We start from the raw sequence: 22614 nt of genomic DNA on the forward strand, positions 1-22614 counted from the left end.
AATTATATACCAGTTAGTCTGACCTCAGTGGTGGTAAAGATGCTGGAGTCTATTATAAAGGATGAAATTATGGCACATCTGGATAGTAGTAACAGGATAGGTCAGAGTCAGTATGGATTTATGAAGGGGAAATCATGCTTGACTAATCTTCTGGAATTTTTTGAGGATGTAACTCTGAAGATGGACGAGGGAGATCCAGTAGATGTAGTGTACCTGGAATTTCAGAAAGCTTTTGATAAAGTCCCACATAGGAGGTTAGTGAGCAAAATTAGGGCGCATGGTATTTGGGGGCAAAGTACTAACTTGGATTGAAAGTTGGTTGGCTGATAGGAAACAAAGAGTAGTGATAAACAGCTCTATTTTGGAATGGCAGGCAGTGACCAGTGGGGTACCGCAGGGATCAGTACTGGGACCGCAGCTTTTTACAATCTATCTTCAGGATATACAAGATGGTATTAGCAATAACATTCGCAAATTTCATCAGCTGGGTGGCAGGGTGAAATGTGAGGAGGATGTTAGGAGATTACGGGGTGACCTGGACATGTTAGGTGAGTGGTCAGATGCATGGCAGATGCAGTTTAATGTGGGTAAATGTATGGTTGTCCACTTTGGTGGCAAGAACAGGAAGGTAGATTACTACCTAAATGGAATCAATTTAAGTAAGGGGGCAGTACAGAGAGATCTGGGTGTTCTTGTATAACAGTCAATGAAGGCAAGCATTCTGGTACAGCAGGTAGTGAAGAAGGCTAATAGCATGCTGTCCTTTATAACAAGAGGGATTGAGTATAGAAGCAAAGAGGTGCTTCTGCAGCTGTATAGGGCCCTGGTGAGACCACACCTGGAGTATTGTGTGCTGTTCTGGTCTCCAAATTTGAGGAAAGACATTCTGGCTATTGAGGGAGTGCTGTGTAGGTTCACGAGGTCAATTCCTGGAATGGCGGGACTACCTTAGGCTGAAAGACTGGAGCGACTGGGCTTGTATACCCTTGAGTTTAGAAGACTGAGAGGGGATCTGATTGAGACATATAAGATTATTAAAGGATTGGACACTCTGGAGGCAGGAAACATGTTTCCGCTGATGGGTGAGTGCCGAACAGAGGACACAGCTTAAAAATACGGGGTAGACTATTTAGGACAGAGATGAGGAAAAACTTCTTCACCCAGAGAGTGGTGGCTGTGTGGAATGCTCTGCCCCAGAGGGCAGTGGAGGCCCAGTCACTGGATTCATTTAAGAAAGAGTTGGATAGAGCTATCAAGGATAGTGGGACAGAGATGAGGAAAAACTTCTTCACCCAGAGAGTGGTGGCTGTGTAGAATGCTCTGCCCCAGAGGGCAGTGGAGACCCAGTCTCTGGATTAATTTAAGAAAGAGTTGGATAGAACTCTCAAGGATTGTGGAATCAAGGATTATGGAGATAAGGTAGGAACAGGATACTGATTAAGGATGATCAGCCATGATCACATTGAATGGTGGTGCAGGCTCGAAGGGCAGAATGGCCTACTCCTGCACCTATTGTCATATCTTCTTGAAGCAAGGAAATATTGACATTAATGACTGGGAGGAACTTATTACCAATCACATTAAAATTGTGACAGGTTGTCTACCAAGCTGCCTCACACTTCATGTCCAAACACCTTTATGTTGAGGCATAGCAGCAGAGAAGGGAACTAAAGCAAGTAACTCCTGCACGCTAGATCCCACTATTCTGTGGGACCATGTTGCCTCATGCCCAAAGATCCGCAGATTGAGAATTGAACGGTTTGGTCACTAAAGACCACAGTTCTGGTTGCCCAGTTATAGGAAGGATATTAATAAGCTGAACCAGAGGGTTCAGAAAAGTCTACCAGGATGATGCTGGGTATGGAAGGTTTGAGTTATAAAGAAAGACTGAGACTTTATTTCACTGGAGTGTAGCAGGTTGACAGGTGACGTTGAGAAATTTATAAAATAATGAGTATAAATAGAGTTAAGGTTAGAGGCCTTTTCCCTAGGAAGGGGAATTTCAACACTAGGGGACACATTTTTAAGGTGTGAGGAGAGAGATTTTAAAAAGACACGAGGGGCAAATCTTTTACACAGAGAATGGTTTGCGTGTGGAATGAACATCCTCAGAAGTGGTGGATGTGGGTACAATTACAATGTTTAAAACACATTTAGATAAATACATGAATAGGAAAGGTCTGGAGGGGTATGGGCTAGGGGACTAGTTTAGTTTGGAATTACGTTCAGCATGGACTGAAGGATCTATTTCCGTGCTGTATGACTCAATGACAGAAACTCAAGCCCAAGTCGATGGTATACTTCAGCTGAAGGACAGAGGGCATAATATTAGATAGTTCATACATTTAAAGCTGCACATTCAAGATAACAACCAGGTAGTCACAGTGTGCAGAAACAAGATTTTTCACAATGTGCTTTGACCAGATGAGGACACCTTTGCATTGGCTGTGACTAAACCTTGATCAAAAGGTACAATGACGGAGTTGGAAAACAATTACCTGAGGTTCACTTAGCATGCTTTACTTAGAACATTCTAGAATTATTTTGCCTAAATTGCTTTCGTCTTGTTGGTCTAGAGTGAATTCACCTTCACCACACAACAAGCAAGTTGCAGCAGAACATAGTGTGTTTGAAAGCCAGTTTGGCAATGGTGATGAAAGATTGAGATATAAACAACACTTTACCTTTATATATAAAAAAAAGTTTATATTTTATACTAGCAGATATGGGTGAAAAAGTTTAGAAATTAACTAGATTAGTCTTTTCAGAACCATGACTTAAAAATCAGATTTTTTTCTCTCAATTGTGCAACTTCAAAATTCTCTACAAGGTGGCAGTGGAGGCTGATACAGATTCATTTCATGTCTAACAAGAAAACATAAATGATTTGGATGCGAGCATAAGAGGTACAGTTAGTAAGTTTGCAGATGACACCAAAAGTGAAGGTGTAGTGGACAGCGAAGAGAGTTACCTCAGATTACAACAGGATCTTGACCAGATGGGCCAATGGGCTGAGAATTGGCAGATGGAGTTTAATTCAGATAAATGCGAGGTGCTGCATTTTGGGAAAGCAAACTTTAGCAGGATGTATACGTTTAATGGTAAGGTCCTAGGGAGTGTTGCTGAACAAAGAGACCTTGGAGTGCAGGTTCATAGCTCCTTAAAGTGGAATTGCAGGTAGATAGGATAGTGAAGGCAGCGTTTGGTATGCTTTATTTTATTGGTCAGAGTATTGAGTACAGGAGTTGGGAGGTCATGTTGCAGCTTTACAGGACATTCATTAGGCCACTGTTGGAATATTGCTTGCAATTCTGGTCTCCTTCCTATTGAAAAGATGTCGTGAAACTTGAAAGGGTTCAGAAAAAATTTACAAGGATGTTTCCAGGGTTGGAGGATTTGAGCTACAGGGAGAGGCTAAACAGGCTGGGGCTGTTTTCCCTGGAGCGTTGGAGGCTGAGGGATGACCTTACAGAGGCTTACAAAATTATGAGGGGCATGGATAGGGTAAATAGACAAAATCTTTTCTCTGGGGTCAGGGAGTCCAGAACTAGAGGGCATAGGTTTAGGGTGAGAGTGGAATGATATAAAAGAGATCTAAGGAGCAATGTTTTCACATAGAGGGTGGTACGGGTAAGGAATGAGCTGCCAGAGGATGTGGTGGAGGCTGGTATAATTGCAACATTTAAGAGGCATTTGGATGGGTATATGAATAGGAAGGGTTTGGAGGGATATGGGCCGGGTGCTGGCAGGTGGGACTAGATTGGGTTGGGATATCTGGTCGGCATGGACGGGTTGGACTGAAGGGTCTATTTCCATGCTATACATCTCTATGACTTTAAGAATCTAAGTGATTGGGAAGGTGGAATTTGAAACAGATGAGCCATGACCTTACTGATTGCAAGAGTAGGCTCAAAGATCAACTTCTACTTATAAAGTCATAGAGCTGTACTGCACAGAGACAGACCCTTTGGTCCAACTCGTCCATGGCGAACAAATGTCCTAAATGGATCCAAGTCCCATTTTCCAGCACTTGGTCCATATTCCTCTAAACTCTTCATAAAGAAGAAGCAGGAGTAGGTCATCTGGCCCCTCGAGCTGCTCCGCAATTACCATGGCTGATGTTTTCATGGCCTCTGCTCCACTTACCCGCCCTCTCACCATAACCCTTAACTCTTTTATTGTTGAAAAAAAAATCTACCTTAGCTTTAAAAACGTTCACTGAAATAGCATCAACTACTTCACTGGGCAGGGAATTCCACAAATTCCCAACCCTCTGGGTGAAGAAATTCCTTCTCAATTCAGTCCAAAAGCTGCTTCTCCTCATTTTGAGGCTGTGCCCTCTTGTCCTAGTTTCGCTTGCCACCCCGTGGAAACATCCTCTCTGTTTTATCTATTCCCTTCATAATTTTACATGTTTCTATAAGATTCCCCCCCCCCCAATCATTCTTCTAAATTCCAATGAATATAATCCCATCTACTCAGTGTCTCCTCATAAGCCAATCCCGCTCAACTCCAGAATCAATCCAGTGAACCTCCTCTGCACCCCTTCCAGTGCCAGTACATCCTTTCTCAAGTAAGGCGACCAAAACTATATACAGTACTCCAGGTGTGACCTCACCAGCATTCTATACAGCTGCAACGTGACCTCTGCTTTAGCAATGAAGGACAAAATTCCATTTGCTTTAATTTCTTGTACCTGCAGACCAACCTTCTGTGATTCATGCACAAGGATATCCAAGTCCCTCTGCATAGCAGCATGCTGCAACTTTATACCATACTAGTCCTTTTTACTGTTACTCCTACCAAAATGGATGACTTCACATTTATTAACATTGTACTCCACTTGCCAGACCTTTGCCCACTCAAAGTATTTATGTTCCTCTGCAAAGTTTCACAGTCCTCTGCACATTTTGCTCTGCCACTCCTCTTAATATTATCCACAAACTTTGACAATGTACACGTGGTCCCCAACTCCAAGTCATCTATATAAATTGTGAATAACTGCAGTCCAAACACTGATCCCGAAGGCTCACCACTAATTACTGATTGCCAACCAGAAAAGCACTAACTTATCCCCACTCTTTGCCTCCTGTTAGACAACTTCTCTATCCATGCTCATACTTTACCCTTAACGCCATGCATCCTTATCTTATGCAGCACCTATTAGTGTACCCATCCGGGTGCCTTTTAAACGTTTGTAATTATACCAGCCTCCACCACTTCCTCTAGCAGCTCATTCTATACACGCACCACCTTCTGCGTGAAAAGGTTGTCCCTCAGGTCCCTTTTAAATCTTTCCCCTCTCACCTTAAACCTATGCCCTTTAGTTTTGAACTCACCTCGCCTGGGAAAACAATCTTGGCTGTTTGACAATTTCACATTTGTCCAGTCAGAAAGAGCCAGCAGTTCACGGCGAAATTGATGGAAATGCTTCTTTACCTGTTAGTTAATCATCGTCATCATCATCCACTGGGACAAAAATATCATGTTCCTCCAGTAGTGAAGCGAAGCTCTTGCTGATCTGAGTGCCCATGTACAGAAAAGGGATGACCACAATAAAGACTTTCATGAGACCAAAGGGAGTCTGTGCAGGAGAAAACAGAACCTTAAAACACATTCTCATGCAACTCAACAGATGTCAACTCTGTGCAGTTCCACTGATGGAGAAAGTCGTGGGTGTGGGTGCAAATACAATGTTTGAAAGACATTTGGATAAGTACGTGAATAGGAAAGGTTTGGAGGGATATGGGCCAGGGAGATGGGACTAGTTCTGTTTGGAATTATGTTTGGCATGGACTGGTTGAACCGAAGGGTCTGTTTCCATGCTTTTGATTAGATTAGATTACTTAGTGTGGAAACAGGCCCTTCGATCCTCCGAAGAGCAACCCACCTAGACCCATTCCCCTACATTTACCCCTTCACCTAACACTACGGGCAATTTAGCGTGGCCAATTCACCTAACCTGTGTGGGAGGAAACTGGAGCACCCGGAAGAAATCCACACAGACACGGGGAGAATGTGCAAACTCCACACAGACAGTTGCCTGAGGTGGGAATTGAACCCAGGTCTCTGGTGCTGTGAGGTAGCAGTGTTAACCACTGAGCCACCGTGCCACCTATGCTGTATGACTCTATGATAGAGTGTCTGTTTTGCATGATCCAAGGTAACATTTGTGGCCTATTCACAGTGGAGTCTTATCTCACCTCAGCTACCAAGCAGTCAGGCAGAAGGCATTAGCCCTGGTTCAGCAGATAGCACGAAAGTCAGAAAGGACAAGTCCAGCTCCAGAAACTTCAACTGATAAGGCTAACACTCCGGTGCAGCAATGTGGATGTGCTGCACTGACATCAAATGCCATTTTTCAGCTGACATATTAAATACCCCTTATGTACCCCTCTGGAGGGTAGGAGATCCCATGATCTTTATTTCAAAGTGGTGCAGGAAGAGCACTCTCCCCATGTCCTTGCCTCTACTACTTCTCACAGCCAACATCACAAAAGAAATCTCAGCATTACCACACTGCTGTTTGTTGGAGCTGACAGTGCAAAAATCATCTGCATTACAACAATACAAACATCTCAATCTCTTTTAAAGATAAAAGCCTCCTCTTGTTACATCGCTCTTTGTCTTTCACTCTTGGCTCTGTGTGTCTGATGCTTATACTGTTGCTGGTCATGATATTTGTGACTAACTCAGACTCCTAATCCTTTCTGCAAGGAAACTGTGGAGAGAGTGTGGTGCTGGAAAAGCACAGCAGGTCATGCAGCATCTGAGGAGCAGAAGAATCGACATTTTGGGCATAAGGCCTTCATCTGGAATGAAGAGCTCATGCCCGAAACATCGACTCTCCTGCTCCTCGGATGCTGCCTGACCTGCTGTGCTTTTCCAGCACCACACTCTCGACTCTGATGTCCAGCATCTGCAGTCCTCACTTTCTCCTGCAAGAAAACTGGCCCAGGTATTTAAACTAACTAAATCCTCATTCGCAGGTCAGTGAGCCAGTTAGAATGGCTATAAAGGACAATCGCTACAAACATTTTCTTTAAAGATATCAGTCAGTGCACTTTTCTCATTTGCCTTCTTGGACATTATCCTTCACTCCATACTGGAAGCTGTGGTGTTGCTACTTGACCAAGGGGTATCTGTATTTCCTATAAAGTGTAAAGGGTCTGAGACACTGGTATAGAGTATATGGAATGAACGTTGTGTATGCCAGTACATCAAGCAAGACATAAATCAGTTTTGCAGTTGCTGTAAAATGCACAAATGGACAGATCCTTGCTGGGTTCTGCTTCCACCCAAGTCACCGTCAACTGAAATGGGTCCATTGGAGAGGAATTTTCCACCATTATATCTCTCCTAGGTGTTATGAAGATGTGGGTGTACCTTTGAGAGTTAAAAGCAGCAGAACTACTGGACACAGCACCAAGTCTTCTCAATAAGGCAACAATGTATGTAAACACTGGGTTGAACAACTCGACTAGTTAGTTGCCTGGAGATAAAAAACAAATTCAAATTCGGCCAGTTTAAATTATACCCCAATAAAAGTACCCCATTTCCAATCAAGTTTGAATTGAGTATATTGACAATCTTAAAAGCCAATGACACAATCCGATGTTCTGGGGTATAAGACCGGGGGGGGGGGGGGGAAAACTGAACAGTTGAGAGCAGAACTGCCAAGCCTAACATGTCCCAGACTACTTGAAAACAAACATCTCTCTTAAAAGTATCTTTTCGATCAGTAACATGTGATGTAGAAATTCTTAACAAGGAGAAAAGACAACACAGGGAGATCTGAAGATAAGAACCTAAAACTGCCTACACAGAGTCACAGAGATGTGCAGCATATAAACAGACCCTTCGGTCCAACCCATCCATGCCGGCCAGATATCCCAACCCAATCTAGTCCCACCTGCCAGCACCCGGCCCATATCCCTCCAAACGCTCCTATTCATATATACGTCCAAATGCCTCTTAAATGTTGCAATTGTACCAGCCTCCACCACTTCCTCTGGCAGCTCATTCCATACCCGTATCACAGTCTGTGTGAAAACGTTGCCCCTCAGGTCTCTTTTATATATCTTTCCCCTCTCATCCTAAACCTATGCCCTCTAGTTCTGGACTCCCCAACCCCAGGGAAAAGACTTGGCCTATTTATCCTATCCATGCCCCTCAATTTTGTAAACTCTGTAAGGTCACCCCTCAGCTTCCGACACTCCAGGGAAAATAGCCCCAGCCTGTTCAGCCTCTCCCTGTAACTCAAATCCTCCAACCCTGGCAACATCCTTGTAAATCTTTTCTGAACCCTTTCAAGTTTCATAACATCTTTCCGATAGGAAGGAGACCAGAATTACACACAATATTCAAACAGTGGCCTAACCAATGTCCTGTATACAGCAGCAACATGACCTCCCAACTCCTGTACTCAATACTCTGGCCAATAAACAAAAGCACACCAAATGCCTTCCTCACTATCCTATCTACCTGCAAACCCACTCTAAAGGAGCTATGTTCCTGCACTCCAAGGTCTCTTTGTTCAGCAACACTCCCTAGGACCTTACCATTAAGTGTATAAGGCCTGCTAAGATTTGCTTTCCCAAAATGCTGCACCTCTCATTTATCTGAATTAAACTCCATCTTCCACTTCTTAGCCCATTGGCCCATTCTGTTGTAAAGATCCTGTTGTAATCTGAGGTAACCCTTTTCGCTGTCCACTACACCTCCAATTTTGGTATCCTCTGCAAACTTACTAACTGTAAGTCTTATGCTCGCATCCAAATCATTTATTTAAATGACAAAAAGTAGAGGACCCAGCACCAATCCTTGTGGCACTCCACTGGTCACAGGCCTCCAGTCTGAAAAACAACCCTCCACCACCACCCTCTGTCTTCTACCTTTGAGCCAGTTCTGTATCCAAATGGCTAGTTCTCCCTGTATTCTGAGAGATCTAACGTTGCTAATCAATCTCCCTTGATTTCCCACACACAAAGCCATGTTGACTGTCCCTAATCAGTCCTTGCCTCTCCAAATACATGTACATTCTGTTCCTCAGGATTCCCTCCAACAACTTGCCCACCACCAACGTCAGGCTCACCAGTCTATAGTTTCCTGGCTTATCCTTACCACCCTTCTTAAACAGTGGCACCACGTTAGCCAACGTCCAGTCTTCCGGCACCTCACCTGTGCCTATCGATGATATAAATATCTCAGCAAAGGGCCCAGCAATCACTTTAGCTTCCCCCAGAGTTCTAGGGTACACTTGATCAGATCCTGGGTAGATATGAAGTGTTGTTTTGTGAATCTTAATTAGGAGTTTTATCGGACTATTATTATAGAAAGGAAGGTAAAAGATAACTAGAGAAAGAAATTGTAAGTAGTGGTTAGTTAAGTATTCGCTGTTATACTTTAAGAAATAAAGTTGTCAATTTTTACTTTACATGTTTCTTGGCCACTCAAATTTTTTTTTTTTTTTTACAGATTACTGCATGGGATAAATCTTTTCTGTGTTGCTGGTTTTAAATTAAGCAGGAGAGTTTACCCAGTGTCGTAACACTCAGAATTGCCTTATGATTCTGAGCTCAGTGGGCAACGACAAAAAAAAAGGTCTGAAAATTAAATCATCAATCACAAATAGATGTGAAGATAATTTGGTGACACGTAATTTCACCATTCCACAGTAAATGCACATGCTTCCAGGCCATTTCAACCAGGTTGAATTATTCGACTTCAAGTGTATAGAAATGTTATTTTACGCTTCATTACTTTATTTTACCATAAGGACTGACACAAATGAATTCTGTGCACAAGGTGACCACTGCATTTCAGCAGTCCATTCTAATAATAAAACGTGACTTAGCTAGATTGTGTACATGTGAAGAAGGTGTGAACCCATTGCTTCACAAGCTATTTTCCATTGTCAGTTCAAGTGTAATCAAGGGCTTATGCCCGAAATGTCGATTCTCCTGTTCCCTGGATGCTGCCTGACCTGCTGCGCTTTTCCAGCAAGTGTAATCAGGGTTATCAAAGATAGGTGCCACAAGGCATGAACAAATATTTATTTAAAACTACAGGAAAAATTAACATGATTCAAGAGTCCAGAAAAAGGTAAGGAATGTCAGATCAGCCAGGATCCAATGCTTCAGCAGACTCAAGGAGCCAAATGGCCTGATCCTGTTCCTATTCCTTATGATCTTATGAAAACAAGACAGTAATAAGGTGTACGTAGTTTGGAATATCAAGAATTAGTTTCACTCTATTTCTTTTGTGAAGATAGGATGAACAGGATGAGGATTTCCTCCAGTGGAGTTCAGAAGAATGAAAGGTGACAAACAAGATGCTGAGGAGACCATTAGATTCTGAGACAATGTTGATGATGCCCCTTGTTCCCTGGCCTTTATCAAAGAAATGTTTGAGAGTAGGGCCTGTTTATTGTAAATGCCATCATCATCAAATGGAGCAACATGCAGGATGCAGAATCGTGGCCAGTTGGCATGACTGAGCTCAGTCAGTGTCTCAGCAAAGAAGGGGATCATTCTTTTATAAGCAGTGATGGTGAGGGGCGCACAAGATTCAGCCCATCATTTTTACTTGGCTGCTCAGATAAATCTCATCTGCACATTCCTGCCTTTTCATTACAAATCTAGATTTCCTGTTTAAAATGGTGACAAAATGTCTGAAATCAAACCTTCCAGCTCAGCGAGCAAACCTACATCCAGAAACTCAACCTGAACGACAAATCTTCTCAAAACTCACTGTTTAAAAATCTGTTATCTCAGCCATGAATATACTCAACAAACCAGCCTGGACTGCTCTCTGTAGTAAAGAATTCTGTAGATTCACGACCCTCTGATAAAAGAAACACCTTTTCATCAGTATCTTAAATGGACAACCACCGACACTGAGATCATGCCCTGTGAGCCTAACAACCTCGCCTCATCCACCCTGTCAAGTCTCCTATGAATCTTGACTCTCAGTAAGGTAGCATTTTTCCAAACTTCGGTGATTACAGGTCCACCCTACTCGACTTCACCTCCATAACTTAGGATAAACCTAATGAACCTTTCTAGCCGGCCTCCATCTTACCTAAAATAAAGGGACCAAAATTGTTAACCACACTTTATATTTCTGACTAGATTGTGGAAAGTTTGCAGCAATCTTTAAAAGCAAATTACCAAAGCTCATTGTAAGTGGTGTTTACACTGCTGCTTTTCTCGATCAGAGGGGGAGGTTGATTGCCGATGGGCTGGCACTCACTTGTAGAAGTTGTTGCTTGGTTTGTGGAGTAGTGACTAGGTGTGGATGACAAATGCCATCTGCCTGCCAACACTAATGTAATTGGTTTCTATGAAAATTGGTGGACACAAACAATATTGCCAGAAACCTTTGATGTCTGTCTGTCTCTCTCGCTCTTTCTTCCTCTGCTCTGGCAAATACCTGAAGCAAGCCCGTTTAGTTAAGTTGTTGTAAATTTTAAGTCAGAGACTTTATGATGGGTGAACCAGTCACCCTGTGCATTCTGCAGGAAAGTGAAAAGTACCCAGAGAAGTGAAATTGAACAACAGTATGTCCTGGAAAGCAAAAGAATTATTGAAGTAAACCATCCCAGTTTATTTTTCTAACTAATGCCTTATGTACAGGGTGACTTATATAAGGGATTAGAGTTTTAACTAGTAGAGTTACATGCAACAATTCATACTTGTTTTTCTGTATCCTGGGTCTACCTATATGTAATAAATAGTAACTCCTGTTACATATAAAATTTGATATGTTTTCTATTAAGCTGGTTATCAGAGGATAACTGGAGAATCTTTGTGCTCTTTGCTAAAATCCTTTTAAGTGCAGTGAAGCACGACAAAAAGAACTACTGCCTTGTACAGTTTAAACATCACTGAAGCATAACATTCCTACATTTGTATTCAATTGTCTTTGCAATAAACAGTAACGTTCTATTGGCTTTCCTAATTACTTATCATATCTCCATAGGAGAACTTGTGCACTAAGACACTCAAATCCTTCTGTATGTCAGAGCTCTGCAATATCTCACTAAGTATAAAACAATTTCTTTAATATTCTTCCTGCTGAAAGACACTTCATTTTTCCACATAATATTCTATTTGCCAGATATCTGACCACAGAACCCACTTTTGCGTCAGCAGCAAATTCAGTTACCATATCTTTGATCCCTTTATATGAATTCTGAAAGGTTAAGGCCCGAGCACTGTGGCAAAACTCATCATAAGATTGCAACAAACATGAGTGAGAGTAAAGAAAATTCCTTCCCCTCTCCACCGTGCGGTAGACCTCTTATTTTACAGCACGCCTCTGGCTCCAGATTTCGCTAGACCTAAAGACTAACTATATAAGCCATTTGCAGCTCTTTTGTCCAGAAACAAAAAGCATAGGGATGACCTAATTGAGGCCTTTAAATTATGAAGGGAAATATCCAACACTGAGTTTAATAATTACAGAATTTTCCCAATAGCAACTGTTAATGACAATTCTTTGTGGTATTTACACTTCCTCCAGACTCAATTATTCTTCCACGATAATGGCAGGGTGGCGAGTGTTACCAAACAAAAGAGACCTACAGGAGCAGGTTCATAGTTCCTTGATAATGGAGTCACTGGCAGACAGGATAGTGAACACAGCAATTTCTATGAAATTTGGTATACTTGTCTTTAGTGGGCGGCACGGTGGCACAGTGGTTAGCACTGCTGTCTCACAGCGCCAGAGACCCGGGTTCAATTCCCGACTCAGGCGACTGACTGTGTGGAGTTTGCACATTCTCCCCGTGTCTGCGTGGGTTTCCTCCGGGTGCTCCGGTTTCCTCCCACAGTCCAAAGATGTGCAGGTCAGGTGAATTGGCCATGCTAAATTGCCCCTAGTGTTAGGTAAAAAGGTGTAAATGTAGGGGTATGGGTGGGTGGCGGGTCGGTGTGGACTTGTTGGGCCGAAGGGCCTGTTTCCACACTGTAAGTAATCTAATCTAATCTAATTATTGGTCAGTGTATTGAGTATGGGAATTGAGATGCCATATTGGTGAGGCCACTTTTAGAATACTGCATTCAATTCTGGTCTCCCTGCTAATAGGAAAGATGTTATTAAGCTTGAAAGGGTTCAGTGAAGATTTACAAAGAATTTGCCAAGGTTGGAGGATTTGAAGCAAAGGGAGAGGCTGGATATGCTGGGGCTATTTTCCCTGGAGTGTCATAGGCTGAGGGGTGACCTTAGAGAAGTTTACAAAATTATGAGGAGCGTAGATAGAGTGAACAGCAAAGGTATTTTGTCAGGGATATAGGAGTCCAAAACTAAAGAACACAGACTTAAAGCAAGAGGGGAAAGATTTAAAAGGGACTTAAAGGATAACTTTTTCCACGCTTGCATGGAATAACCTGCCAGAGAATGTGGTGGAGGCTAGTACATTTAAAAGGCATCTGGATGGATTTATGAATGGGAAGGGCTTGGAGGGATAGAGGCCAAATGCTGTCAAGTGGGCTAGATTAATTTTGTATATCTCGTCAGCTTGGACGAGTTGAACCAAAGGGTCTGTTTCCATGCTGTACGTCTCTGACTCTGATGTGGAGTTGCTGGTGTTGGACTGGGGTGGACAAGGTCAAAAGTCAGATGACATTAGGTTATAATCCAACAGGTTTATTTCACCTGACGAAGGGGAAATGCTCTGAAAGGTTGGACCCCACATAAACCTGTTGGACTATAACCTGGTGCCATCTGACTTCTCCAGTTCCACAGTGGAGGACAGTTCCACCACAGAAGCTACCTGGATTAAACCTCCTCCCACCCTGCCTCCTGCAAAAAAATGCTATCCCTTATTCGCAATTCCTCCGCCTCTGCTCCCAGGAGTATCAGTTCCACCACAGAACACACCAAATGGCCTCTTTCTCTAAAGACTGCAATTTCCCCTCCCATGAGGTTGATGATGCACTCCAGCGCATCTCATCCACTTCCCACACCTCTGCCCTTGGACTCCACCCCTCCAACCACAATAAGGACAGAATCCCCTAATCCTCACTTTCCGCCCCACCAACCTCTATTTATATTGCATCATCCTCCGTCATTTCCACCGCTTACAAACAGACCCCACCCATATATTTCCCTCCCCACCCCTACCCGCATTCTGTAAGACCTTTCCCTCCGTGACTACATCATCACACATCCATCAAAGTTTCACCTGCACTTCCACACATCATTTACTGTATCCGTTGCTCCCGATGCAGTCTCCTCTCCATTGGAGAGTCAGAATGCCTACTCACAGGAGCGCTTCAGAGAACATCTCCAGGACACCTGCACGAACCAACCCCACCACCCCGTGGCTGAACACTTCAACTCCCACTCCACTAAGGACATCCAAGTCCTGGGCCTCCTACATCGTCATTCCCTTACCACCCAACACCTGGAGGAAGAATGCCGCACCTTCCGTCTTGGGACCCTCCAGCCCCAGGGCATCAATGTGGATTTCACCAGTTTCCTCACTTCTCCTCCCCCACCTTATCCCAGTTCCAACCTTCTAGCTCAGCACCGCCCTCATGACTTGTCCCACTTGTCCATCTTCATTCCCACCTATCCACTCCACCCTCCCCAACAACCTATCACACCCCACCTCCATCCACCTATTGCATTCTCAGCTATCTTCCGTCCCAGCCCCCTCCCATTTCTCTCTCCACCCCAGAGACTCCCAGCCTCATTCCTGATGAAGGGCTTTTGTTCAAAACGTTTTCCTGCTCCTCGGATGCTGCCTGATTTGCTGTACTTTTCCAGCACCACACTCTTTATCTCTAATCTCCAGCATCTGCAGTCCTCACTGGCGCCTAGTCGTCTGAATTCTGTCTCTGAGTCTATGGTAATCATCTCCTTTTACCGACACCAACAACCCTCTCAATGCATTTTGGTTTCCAACCTGACATACCTTACCTTTTGTTTTCTCTCTCATTCCCTGCTTGGATTTTCATCATTAAAAAAAAACGGTTAACTTACAAATGCTGCCTAACCTACTGATTGTTTTCAGCATTTTCTCTTTAGGTGTCAGATTCCAAGCAGTTGTAGTATTCGACATTTCTCTCATGGGCTCCATTGATTGGCTGAACCCAAACAACCAGCGACCAGGTACTGAGGCGTCAATTGGTGGAGAGCACTGTCTATCACTGCCATTACACCAATCAGCAGGGACTAATTATGATCTATGCAGCAGTTCCGCACATCAATCGCTATCAAAGATGTCAATCATAACAGCACGCTGTCCGATTGGTTTAGAGGAGCTGTCAATCTAGCCCATACATCCGCATCTTTCCTCCACCCCCTCATACTCCCCCAGCCGGATCGCTGCGCTCACCTTGACGGGCTTGGGCAAAATAGCACCCGATTTTGACATCACCACTTTTCTAGAAGAGTTAAACTGACCCCCAGCTTTAATGTGGGGATTGAGAAGGCCCCGCGTCACCCCAGCCCGCAAGGAGCCGCCGATCCCGAGAAGAAACCGCCCGACCGCGGCCATCTTGGTGGGAGGATGATTGTGACGTCACCGGATTTTCAATGAGGCTGGTGACCTTTAACCGCGGTTGGCTGGTTTCCATGGCACCCGGTTACCATGGTGCCAGCATCAACACTATCCACAACAAGAAGCCCTCAGAGGCCTCCAAAGCAATTGTCCTGAATGGGTAGGGTTGTGCATATGTCCACCTTTTCTTGGGTAAAGGCTGAGTTAGGACAAGGCCTCACTGGATGGTGAACATGCTTGAGGGCTTGATTGCCCAGGAGGGACTGAATGGCCTGCTTTTGTCTTCAAAAGCTAGTGCTTCCAAATAAACCTGTTAGACTATAACCTGGTGTTGTGTGATTTTTAACTTTACTTTTGTTGTGCAACTTTTGTACAATCTGTGGGACCCTGTGAATCTGGACAGGGTCAACGGTTGCATCACTTCCTTCTAGAATCATAGTGTCAACATAGTTGTGTGAAAGAATAATACTTGACAAATTTCTTTTAGAATCCTGTGAGAATATAACAGGAAACCTGGACAGATTAAGAGACTGGATAATAAAATATAAAGGTTTATAAAATCATGAGGAGCATGACAAAGTCTTTTCCCTGGAATGGGGGAGTTCAAAACTAGAGGGCATAGGTTTAAGGTGAGAGGGGAGAGATTTAAAAGGGACCTAAGGGGCAACTTTTTCATGCATTATTGGAATGAGCTACCAGAGGAAGTTGGAGGCTGGTACAATTACAACATTTAAAAGGCATCTGGATGGGTATATGAATAGGAAGGATTTAGAGGGATACAGGCCAAATGCTGGTAAATGGGACTAGGTTTATTTGGGATATCTGGTTGACATGGACTTAAGGGTCTGTTACTGTGCTGTATATCTCTATGACTCTACAACTAATTCAAATTTGGAAGGGAGAAACCTAGTTTAGTGATTTTTCTAAAAATCCATCTGATTCACTAACTTCCTTGAGGGATGGAAATCTCCTGTCCTTACTGGATCTGGCCAACCTTTGACTCCAGACCAATATAATATGGTTGACTCTAGGTGTGAGAAATAAAACTCACAGTATAATAAATTTCAGTCTGTTAGAAACAAATTTAATAAAATTTAGGCGAGACCACCAAAACTGGAAACAAGACAATTTATTCTACAATCTTGCAAGAAAGGGCATCAAATGTAGAAGCAATTGAGCATATTAGAACTCAGGTTAGTGTACAGTTATACCCTTTGAGCTGAGTGAGGTTATCTCTCCAGACTCCTAATTACCCAATCTCTCTTACTATGCCATACCACTGCCCAGCTGCACTCCACCCTTATTACTTCCCCCTTCCCCAGGTTGGCCACCTTCCTCTCTGTAAGTGCTGACACACACATTATTTTGTCGACAATACATCAAGATTTGGTTTAACATTTTGTATCAATTCTGCTGGTATATTCCATCCTTGGACATTTCATTAACTTGTATCATTTTGTATAGCCCAAGCATTTCGGTTATCTCAGCTTTTTGCTGAAAACATAATTTTTTTAAAAGAACTTATTTGCTATAATAATTACACACCACAATTATACACTGAAAAGTAGAGATACTCTTCCCTAAATACCTGCAGAGTTAATAGTTCTCTTGCTGTACCCCTTTTCTGTGTGCTTTTTCTATATCTGCAAAAACAACACTTTTCCCCATTTCTAACAACTCCCCCATTTCTTTTCTTTTACCATTTGCTGTTTTTGCAATTTTTATTTTCTGCCCTCTTTTCACCCTAAGGTGGAGAGGTTCACAATCTTGCCGTTTCTGCTCTCCTAAGCCTTTTTTTTCATACTCTAGGAGTAATCTATTTCTCTCTCTTTCTTGTGCGCTTACTTTTGTCATGACCATCATTGATTGTTGTCCTCCTAAGGACATTATCAACTTACTCATGATCCTCTTTAACACATTAAATCCTATTATTAAACTTACTATTATCAGAAATACATAAATGCCTAAATTAGCTAACCATTTTCCCAACCGGTCAGTCCCCATTTCTCATCTTTTTGAAGTTTATCCTCAATTTCTTTTATATTCTTTATCTTTTTCTTTACTATTTCTGCCTTATCTCCCACTAGGGAAGAGGCGTCTGGGGTGAAGATGCAGCATTCCTTACCAATCAGTGCACAGGTTCCCCCTTTTTTGGCCAAGAGATAGTCTAGAGCCATTCGATTCTGTAAGGCTGTTAGTCTTGTGGCAATCATTTCGGTGGCTATGCCCGATATTTGGGACTGAGTTTCTCCCATTACGTCGGCGGTATTATTAATTAATTTCTCAAGGGCAGCCGCCAGTTTATGTATCTCTACCCCTGCCCTTGCAGTGCCGTAGTTTGGGAATAGTGTCCACAACAGACGGTCAGAGACTTTTCGGGCCTTACGTCTTATTCCCTCTCCTTTCTCAGGTTGTGCTCATGTTTTTCTAATCAGAGATGAGGAACTATATAAGCGAGGTAACAGCAGCCACTCCAGCCTTTCTGGCTTTGAGGCAGTGATTCATCAACATCAAAACATGCATTTATTCCTATACATTCGGTTACTCAAACATATTTTTCCCCGGGAATAAATGGATAGGCCTTCTGGCCGCATACCCAATATGTTCCGTTCAATATTCGGTGAATGGTTGTGGCAGTGGCTTGGCTGGTGTAAACACAAGATGATTTTCCTAATTGGAAGGGTGCGGCGTCATTCTGATTACAAAAACAGGTGGTATTCACTGCTCCTTTCGGTGAGGAAATTATAAGGCCACCGATAATTCCCTGGGTTTTTCAGGCTCGTCTAGGGAACCATCCCGCAAAGTTATATTTACCCCTGTCAGATTTCCACTTTGTATCATTTGAGCCCGAGTCAAATTGTTGTACATCGTATGCTTCCTTTTTGGTGACCGGTATTACCGAGGTGGGGATTCCAGATTCCCCATGGTGTGGGACCTCTGCACAGACCCAAAAGTCGGCAAGTCCCTCTTGTTTAGCATAATTCTGGCACAGCGTAGTGAAGTGATTTTTCTTGCTTCCTTGAACAGTTAGTACTACTAACATTACAATACTATACCAGTATCTACCTATCTCTGAACCCTGCCTACCGTCCTGTCTTAACCTTTTAGGTGTCCACACAGCCCTTACAATTAATAACAATATATATCAACAAACGTTAAAAGAGTCTTTTGTCTCAGTTCATTCTTTCCTTCTCAGCTTAACTTTCAGAGGGTTGTCTGTAGGATGAGCATGCCACTCTGCCGTTGGGGCGTTCACAGGACCTTTAACGCGAGTGTGATGACTCCACCCTTTCTCAGCAGTCCGAATAGCTGTTTCAGTAATCAGGAGGGTTAGGAATGGTCCCTCCCAACTTGGGTGGAGTTTGGTATCTTTCCAGGTCTTGATCAGGAACCAATCACCTGACTGTATACGGTGTGCTGCAAATTCGAGCGGCGGTGTTTGTACCAACAAGCCTTTATTCCTAAGAATAGATAATGTGAGAGGTAATTTCGGTTTAAACTTTAAGATGTGCCTGGACCACAGACTGGTCTATAATAAAAGACAAAACTTTTGTTTCTTTTCTAGAACATTTTATATACTCAAAAGTAGAATAGTTTAAATTGTGCAGAATGCTGACAATTTGTGAGCAGAGTAAAACCAAACAGGCCCTTGATTGATGAAACCATTAACACAGGCGGGAAGGATGAGTCCTTGACTGATAAGACTCCAGGATAGGGGAACGACTCGAGAGACATCTGTTACAGATTAAAGCCTTTGACTGATAAGACTACAGGGTGAGAAAAACAACAACTTTGGAGACTCTGGAGCCTTTTGTTGCAGACTTTGTGATAAGAATAATGATGTTTTTAAGAATGTGAACCTCATGGCTTGTTGGAGCCAAGGAGAGGAGGGACTTGTGCTGTATATAATGGGAGACTTTGTAAGCCTCAGCGCGCCTTTTCTTAAAGGGTGCCCGACTCTGCAGACTTGACTTGTTAATAAAACTTTGTTTTCCTGAATTTGTCTAGAGCGATTATTGAGAAGCGATTTTTGTTTCTAACAGATAATGAAGAGCCAAGTGCCACAATATAATTTTTCAAAAACTTGTCATTAAACTCGGCTGTAGGCACCTCTCCTTTCCCTCCTAGAAATGGTAGTCCAAACATCATTTCATAAGGTGAAAGGCCGATATCGCGCCTTGGGGCAGTTCGAATGTGTAATAGTACAATAGGTAGACATTTGGTCCATGGTAATTGAGTCTCTAGGACTAATTTAGACAATTGTTTCTTTATAGTCTGATTCATTCGTTCCACCCGCCCAGAGGAGGGTGGTGCCAAGGGGTGTGGAATTCCCAAGAGATCTCTAATCCTGCCATTACTTCTTGCAGTATATTGGAAGTAAAATGGCTACCTTGGTCTGAGTCTATACTTTCCACTATTCCATATCGTGGGATGATATATTCAAGGAGGGTTTTCACCACTCCTTTCGAGGTGGCTGATGACATTGGGAAGCTTCCACCCACTCAGTTAAATGGTCTACTAGTACTAACAGGTACTTCTGTTTTCCCACTGGGGGTAGTTCGGTGTAATCCACCTGTATACTTTGGAAGGGTCTCAACCCTGGGTCTCTTCCTCCTTTGAGCCCTTCCCTTACCATTTTCTTATTGATCTTTTGACAAGTTATACATCCTGCGCATATCTGTTTTGCCAACGTATATATTCATTTACATCCATATTTTCTTAATACTGTGTCACACATGGCTTGGGAACCCCAGTGACTACCCTGGTGTAAGGTGGCTAAGATGTTTCTCATGACTGGTTTGCTCAATAATTCCCTCCCATCCGGGAGGATCCACTTTCATTCAGTTGTCTTAGTAGCTCCTATTTCTTGGAACTCTTTTTCCTCTTTTTCTGTGTATATAGGGTTCACGGGAGGAACCGGTCTCATTCCTGAAGAAGGGCTCATGCCCGAAACGTTGATTCTCCTGCTCCTTGGATGCTGCCTGACCTGCTGCGCTTTTCCAGCAACACATTTTCAGCTCTGATCTCCAGCATCTGCAGTCCTCACTTTCTCCTTCATGGGAGAAGAGTCAACTAGAGGTGTAAGAATCTGTGTCCTTGTTACTGTATGATTCATAGCTGCCTCTTTGGCTATCTCATCTGCTAGCCGGTTTCCCTTTGCTTCTAGGGTGTTCCCCTTCTGATGCCCAGGTATATGGACTATAGCTATTTCTTGGGGTAATTTTAAACTTTTCAATACTTGTCCTATTAACTCTTCATGTACTAGTTCTTTTCCTCGACTATTGATTAGTCCCCGTTCTTGCCATATCTTTCCGAAGGTATGGAGTACCCCATAGGCAAATTTGGAGTCAGTGTAAATTGTCCCATCTCGTTTCTCTAAATGTTTTAAAGCTTGGTTTAATGCGTACAATTCACAGGTCTGAGCTGACTATATGTTAGGCAGCCATTCTGCCTCCACTGTTTGGTTTTTGTTACCGTCCACTACTGCATATCCATTGTGTCTTTTTCCTTCCACTACTCTCGATGACCCATCTATAAACAATCTACCCCCGTCATGTAAAGGTAGATCTCTCAGGTCCTGTCTAACTTTGGTTTGATATTCTATGATATCTAAACAGTCGTGCTCTAGTTCTCGTTTGTCCAGAGGTTCTCCCTTCCGAAGAAAGGTAGCTGGGTTTAGACAGGTGTCTGTTGCTAGTACGAGATCATCTTTCTCCATCAGGATGGCCTCAAATTTTAGGATTCATGAGTCTGTCATCCATCTTCCTGCTTTTTGGTTTAACACAGTTTTAACTTGATGGGGAGTGCTAACTACTAGCGCTCCTCCGAAAGTAAGTTTCTGGCTTTCTTCTACCAATATAGCAGTTGCTGCAACTGCCTGTATACGTTCAGGCCATCCCCTTGAAACAGGGTCCAGGATTTTGGACAAGAAGGCTATGGGCTGTTTCTTTCCCCCTCCTTTCTGGGTTAACATTCCTAGGGCTGCTCCATCGTTTACTGTCACAAAAAGGTGAAATGGTTTCTCTAGGGAAGGAAGGGCCAATGCCGGGGCTTGTATTAGACTTTACTTCAGCTCACGTAACCCTTCCTTTTCTTCTTTTGTCCAGTACAGTCTTTCGTGTTCTGATTCTGTCAGTTTGTAATATAACCTCTTCGTTTTCTGAGCATAGGCAATCTATCCATTATCTGCAATAACCTATCAGTCCCAGGAACTTTCATAATTCTCGTTTAGTATTTGGGAGAGGCAGTTCTACTATCCCTCGAATTCTCTCGGGATTAATGTGTCCAGCTCCCTCGCTGATAAGGTATCCGAAGTAGTTCACCTCTTTTTCTGCATATTGCAATTTATTCCTAGATACTCTCAAACCCTGTTGCTCTAGGAAATTCAACAATCCTTGGTGGCTGAACTTACATCATTTCTCTTTTGTCCTGACACAAGTAGATCATCTACATATTGCAACAGTGACATCTCCTGGGGCACTTTATATTGCTCTAGGACTTGTTCCAGTACTTGCCTGAATAAGTGAGGTGATTCTGTGAACTGTGTCCATTGGAACTGTTGTTTTCTGCCAGTGTATGGGTTTTCCCATTTAAAAGCGAACATGTCGCAGCTCTCTGGGGCTAAAGGACAAGCCCAGAATGTGTCTTTTAAATCTATTACGCTAAACCAGCGGTGGTTCCACGGTATCCTACTAAAAAGGGTGTATGGATTGGGCACCACTGGGTGCCGTTTCCGGACCAGTCGGTTCACTAATCTTGGACATCATCAGAAATATACACATAGACAAAGAAGAAACCATGATATCATTTGACGTGACGGTACTGTTCACTTCGATTGACAAAACCCTAGCCAGAGAAACAATAGCCAACCTACTGGACATACAGAACAGAAAACAGGACGCTGAACCTATCAACAAAGACGGCATACTTAAACTACTGGACTTGTGCCTCACAACACACTTCACATTCAACAACCAGATATACGAACAAATCAACGGAACACCCATGGGATCACAAATCTCGGGACTCACAGCAGAGGCAGTTATGCAAAGGTTAGAACAAACAGTCCTACCACAAATTCAACCCAAACTCTGGGCCAGATA

At 43.1% G+C, this 22614-nt stretch overlaps 2 protein-coding genes across 2 annotated transcripts in view; both read right to left on the reverse strand.

The window, feature by feature from the left end:
* The window catches only part of smdt1b (single-pass membrane protein with aspartate-rich tail 1b), a 20291-nt gene extending 4750 nt beyond the window's left edge, over positions 1-15541 (reverse strand). The window contains exons 1-2 of the mRNA XM_043679985.1: positions 15347-15541; positions 5440-5584 (exon numbers count right to left, since the gene is read on the reverse strand). Coding sequence (XP_043535920.1) covers positions 5447-5584; positions 15347-15508 — 300 coding nt within the window. The 5' untranslated portion in view covers positions 15509-15541 and the 3' untranslated portion in view covers positions 5440-5446. The remainder of the gene's footprint in view (positions 1-5439; positions 5585-15346) is intronic.
* A 1638-nt stretch (positions 15542-17179) lies between these two features.
* Positions 17180-22614, reverse strand: part of serhl (serine hydrolase like) — a 99665-nt gene continuing 94230 nt past the window's right edge. Inside the window, exon 14 of the transcript XR_006309777.1 lies at positions 17180-18972. The gene's annotated coding sequence lies outside the window, so the exon portion shown is untranslated. The remainder of the gene's footprint in view (positions 18973-22614) is intronic.

This window comes from Chiloscyllium plagiosum, chromosome 39 (genome assembly GCF_004010195.1).
Source record: "Chiloscyllium plagiosum isolate BGI_BamShark_2017 chromosome 39, ASM401019v2, whole genome shotgun sequence".
NCBI lineage: Eukaryota > Metazoa > Chordata > Chondrichthyes > Orectolobiformes > Hemiscylliidae > Chiloscyllium > Chiloscyllium plagiosum.